This window comes from Triticum dicoccoides, chromosome 2B, assembly GCF_002162155.2.
Source record: "Triticum dicoccoides isolate Atlit2015 ecotype Zavitan chromosome 2B, WEW_v2.0, whole genome shotgun sequence".
Lineage (NCBI taxonomy): Eukaryota > Viridiplantae > Streptophyta > Magnoliopsida > Poales > Poaceae > Triticum > Triticum dicoccoides.
Window position 1 is genome coordinate 195643338 of NC_041383.1, and position 4939 is coordinate 195648276.

The 4939-nt window shown below is 53.5% G+C and overlaps 1 protein-coding gene across 1 annotated transcript; it reads left to right on the forward strand.

Annotated features, from left to right (window-relative positions):
• Window positions 1-683: 683 nt before the first annotated feature.
• Window positions 684-3516, forward strand: LOC119363025 (protein PYRICULARIA ORYZAE RESISTANCE 21-like). The gene is made up of 3 exons (XM_037628325.1): window positions 684-824; window positions 2111-2192; window positions 2365-3516. Exons 1-3 carry the CDS (start codon window positions 813-815, stop codon window positions 3198-3200), a joined length of 930 nt encoding a protein of 309 aa, XP_037484222.1. The 5' UTR covers window positions 684-812; the 3' UTR covers window positions 3201-3516.
• Window positions 3517-4939: the final 1423 nt, after the last annotated feature.

The following is a 4939-nucleotide window of genomic DNA, read 5'->3' on the forward strand; positions in this document are numbered from 1 at the left end:
ATCGGCATTTTTCGCGCACTTGCACCCGCCGGATGCACGGGGGCGGCACTTGCCCCCGGTGCACAGTCGCCGTGGCAGCAGGAGCGTTATCGTGTCACGCGTGCCGGTGAGGTGTCGAAATCGGCGGCCGCCTGGCTTGGCTGTGGTGCTGACATGCCTGGCTGGCCGCATGGAGCAGACGGCCCCGCTCCCCAGGGCTGGCTAGACAACAAAACGCAGCCCACATCACTAGCAGCTCACTTGCCACCACTGAACGTCACTCACTCAACCTACTCTAGTGACACTAGCAAGTGGAGTGTAGTAGTCAGTATCAGTAGCACTATGAATGCCTTTGTGTTGTGTATTCGTGTAGAACGGTGCTCACCATTTCCCAATTCTTTTTCCTCAGAGACGGAGGTGCTCGCCATTTATCATTTCTCTGGTGCTAGAATTGGGCTGGGTGATTTGATTTGGCGCGGCAGGTGGTGCCGGTGCGTGCCCGACGCAGGCGGGAGAGCCACAGCCCACCGACTGGACTGACGAAATGTGCGTGTATGTACTCGCACATGCCGCACAGCTAATACGGGTCAGGTCAAAGAGGACCGGAGGGCCCGCCCGTCGGTGTGCCGCCAGGGTTGGTGCCCGCGCCTGCGCCTGTGCGTGCGCGTAGGACACCCGGCTTAAAACGCCGCACCCACCACCGGTCTTCTCATCCATATTTCTTCTTCTTCGTCCTCCCCCTCCCCCCTCTCTCTCTCCTCCACAGAGAGCACACATCACACAGCACAGGCTCCTCTGAAGGTGACGACCACGCCTCAGGCGGCGCCATTGCCATGGCGGACAAGGTAACAACAACGCCTGGCCTGGCCTGCTTCTCCCCGGTCTCCTTCTCGATTTACCGCGTGGGTGGGGTGGGTGCGCGCGCGATCCGCGCTCTGAAGTTCTTCCAGCCCGAGCGTTCGTTTCTCTGAAGTTCTTAGGCCCTCTTCCCTAGTTCATGCCATTTGATCTGTGTTCCGCTTCTCCTTTAGCCACTCTTCACCAGTTCACTTGGCAACGAAGCTGATCTCGGCTCCTCTTGTCCAAACCAACTGTCATCTCTGTCAGAGATTGACAGCAGCTCCATGGACAACGCCACGTTTTCGTCTGAACCCCCACAAGTCGTTGGAGTGCCGAGTACTCAAACCAGAGACGCCATGAGAAATGAAGTGCGCAGCAAGCAAATATCTCTCGGGCTCTGACCTCAAACTCCAGTCCCTATTTCCTGTATCTGATGTCACCCCTTTCCTTTTCACCCACCGCTTTGCTGCCAGGATCAACGCGCGTTTCCCTTTTCGTTGCCAACTGATTTCAACATCATCCTTTGAGCCAAACTGGAAAACGAGCACAAAAGCCCGTCGTTTTCTCATAATAGATGTGTTTGTTTCACATTTCAGTGTCACAAGTTTTCCCACTGAATTTGTTGTGATGAAACGATTTGCTCCAATATTCAGTGTTAGGACAGTTCATGGATTAATAGTACTACCGGTAAACTGTAACAAGCATTGAGTCGAATATTTAAGAGGGTCATTTGTAAACGCCATGGCTGAAGAATTGGCGACAGTTGCTTCCTTTCTCATAACAAAATTAAGAATTTTCCGACTGTAATCTGAGCATGTGAGTGACAGAGCGAGTCCTTCCTTCTGGAAGCTATAGCTCATCCTGGTACTTCTATTAGGTACTCCCTTTGTCTAGGTGTGTAAGTCATCTTATGAAAACTAAATAATTCCAAAACACTTAGGCGTGGTGCATTAAAGTCTATCTCGTTTCTTGTTTCTTGACATATCAACCAATAAAAGATGTGGAGTGTGCATGTTTTTAATGACTTGAGACTACCAAACACGACATGCAGTGGTTAGTTCATTGCATGCAATGCTATTAATTAGCAAATGAACATTAATTTCTCTCGTTTTCTCCTCCTTCTTCGTCACGGTGCACAACCTAAGATGACTTACTTATCTAGACGGAGGGAGTAGTACAGTTAAACTCTGCATTAACAATTGTCAAGTGTGAGTGTGAGACTCACACCTGGATCTACTTTTAATACTCAGCTGCATTCTCCTTCATTTAACCCCCCTCGATCTCGTCGCAGATCTCCACGGTTGTCCTCAAAGTTGACCTTGAATGCGCGCGATGCTACAGGAAGATGAGGAAGGTCCTCTGCAAGATCCAAGGTAACTTAACTCCCGTCCGTCACAGATCAGTCAATCACCCATGCAGAGAAGCCGCTATGGCCTCGTGGCCGCCGCTGACACGTGGGCCCACGTGCCTGCGAAGGTACGGTGGGTGGGCCAGCGTCGTCAACCCCGTAGGCTGACCGTGCATGCAATGGATTGTGTTGTGCAGACAAGATGAACATCAAGACCATCTCCTTCGACGAGAAGAACAACGCCGTGACGGTGTCCGGGCCGTTCGACCCCGACAAGCTGTGCAGGAAGCTCTGCTGCGAGGCCGGCCGGGTGATCAAGGAGATGCATGTCAATGGCAAGGAACAGAAGGCGGACAAGGACGGCGGCGGTGGCGAGAAGCAGAAGGCACCCAAGGACGGCGGCAAGGCCGAGAAGGACGGCGGGAAGGCGGAGAAGCCCAAGGACGGCGGCGGGAAGGCGGAGAAGCCCAAGGATGGCGGCGGGAAGGCGGACAAGGAGAAGCCCAAGGACGCCGCGGCCGCCAAGCCGGAGAAGAAGGTCAAGTTCGACGACGCGCCGCCGGCCACGGACGCCAAGCCCGGCAAGGCCATGCCGCCGCTGCCGCCCGGCATGAGCATGGCCGACCTCGGCCCGCTCCTGGAGAAGATGAAGCAGGCCAAGCAGCAGGGCGGAGGCGGGCCCCAGCCGCCGCGCGGCGAGCCGCTGGGCCCGCCGATGATGGCGCCGCCCGTGGCCGCGCAGGGGGTGGCCGTGCCGTCCATCTGGCCGGCGCCGGCCGGGCCCATGTCCTACAGCTACGACCCGACGCCGTACGGCCAGCCGGCCCAGCCGTCGTACTACGGTGGAGGCTGCGGCGGCGGGTGCGGCGGGGGTTGCCAGTGCTGCAGGCCGCCCGTGCCGGCCGGCGGGTACTACGGCGTGCCGGTGCACGACCACCAGGGGTGGTACCACGGCAACCGGCAGCCGTACTACCAGCAGCAGCAGCAGCCGTACTGCGGCGAGGACCCCAACGCCGGGTGCAGCGTCATGTGATCGGCAGGCGACGCGCCATGGGCAGAGACAGAGCAATCAGGCATCAGGCATCAGTCATCAGTGCGTGTGTGGTCACTCTCACGCACTCACTCATGGCCTGTGATTAAAATTTTCCTTTTCTTTCTTCTCTCCGTGTCGTGGCCTTCTTGTTTGTTTATGTCTAATTAGGCGTTGAGTTGTGCATGTGAACAGAGGAGTTGAGCTGTTATGTACTTGGTGCCTAGCTTGTTTATTTAGTTGGTTATTGTCATGAATGAATATATTATACCAGTAATTAAGTACTCCATACAAAATTTGTAGTGGTGGTGGTATCATATTTGGATGGAACGAGTTGACTACTCTTAATTCTGATCTCGAACATGCGATGATCATTTGTACACTTGATGAAATCCATGTGATGCTATGAACAATCGCACACAAAAACACAGCGGGGCTCTGTTCTCACTCGTCAGCTAAGAGCATCTAAGGCCGGACTGGGCAAAGCCGGCCACTCAAAACGGCCCCGGATGCGCCCGCGCAAATAAGGCCCCTCAACCGGCCGCGGACCCGTCCCGGCAATCTCGCGGGCACATCCGGACGGGCCATCATATTTCCCTCCATGCATTTACGTATTTCAAATCCGGACTACGTATTTTAAATTCGGACTTTCAAATCGACGCACATACATGCAATTCGATCATGCAACACAATATCACATGTAAATAGCAATTGTTGGTATCAATCATACATAGCATTTACATAAAATTTATTTGAAGTGTCAAACTCAAGCATTGCCTCCTTGGCTGCTATTGTGGACCCACATGTGCTCCACAAGATTATTGAGTAGATGCGTGTGCACCCATTGATTTCGAAGATTCTGATGCATCTGCAGAAAGTTCATAAGCTGAGCCGCATCTTGATCTTTCAGGATTTCAACTTGTGCTCCGAGTGCTTCGAAATCATGAGTTTGGGCTACATCATCACCATCATCCTCGACAATCATATTGTGCAGAATAACATAACATATCATCAGCTGCCACAAAGTTTCCGATTTTCACATCATTGCAGTGCTTCGCACAATTCCCCAACGAGCTTGAAGCACACCAAATGCCCTTCCGCGTCCTTCCTAGCCGCTTCCTGCATTGTTGCAAAGTGGCTCTGTTTATTGCCACGCGGCTCGGCTATGATCTTCACAAATGTCGCGCACTGAGGATAGATACCATCGGCAAGATAGTATCCCATGTTGTAGTCTCGGCCGTTAACGGTGTAGTTGCACGGCGGTGATTCCCCCATTGCAAAGCCTCCTGAACACCAGAGATCGTTGAAGCACGTTGATGTCTTTGTGAGAACCGGCATTCCAAAGAAAGCATGCCAAATCCATAAGTCATGTGATACCACCGCTTCTAGTATGATGGTGGCCTCTCTGTTGTGACCTTGATACATTCCCGCAGACCTTTGGGGCAGTTTTTCCATTGTCAATGCATACAATCAGTTGATCTGATCATCCTTGGAAACCCCCTTGCCTCTCTAATAACCAACAACTTCTTCGTGTCCTGCGCATTTGGTTCTCTGAAATACTCCGGTCCAAACACCTCAACCACGGCGTGAGCAAATTTGGCAGTAGTCTTGAGGCAAATTTGGGAGCGCTCTTCCGAAGCTGCGGCGAAGAGCATGAGAACGGCTGTGGAGCGGGCGCGCGCGGCGGAGCTGTGAGCCGGACGATGCGGGGGAGGAAGAAGAGGAGGGAGCAAATGGATCCG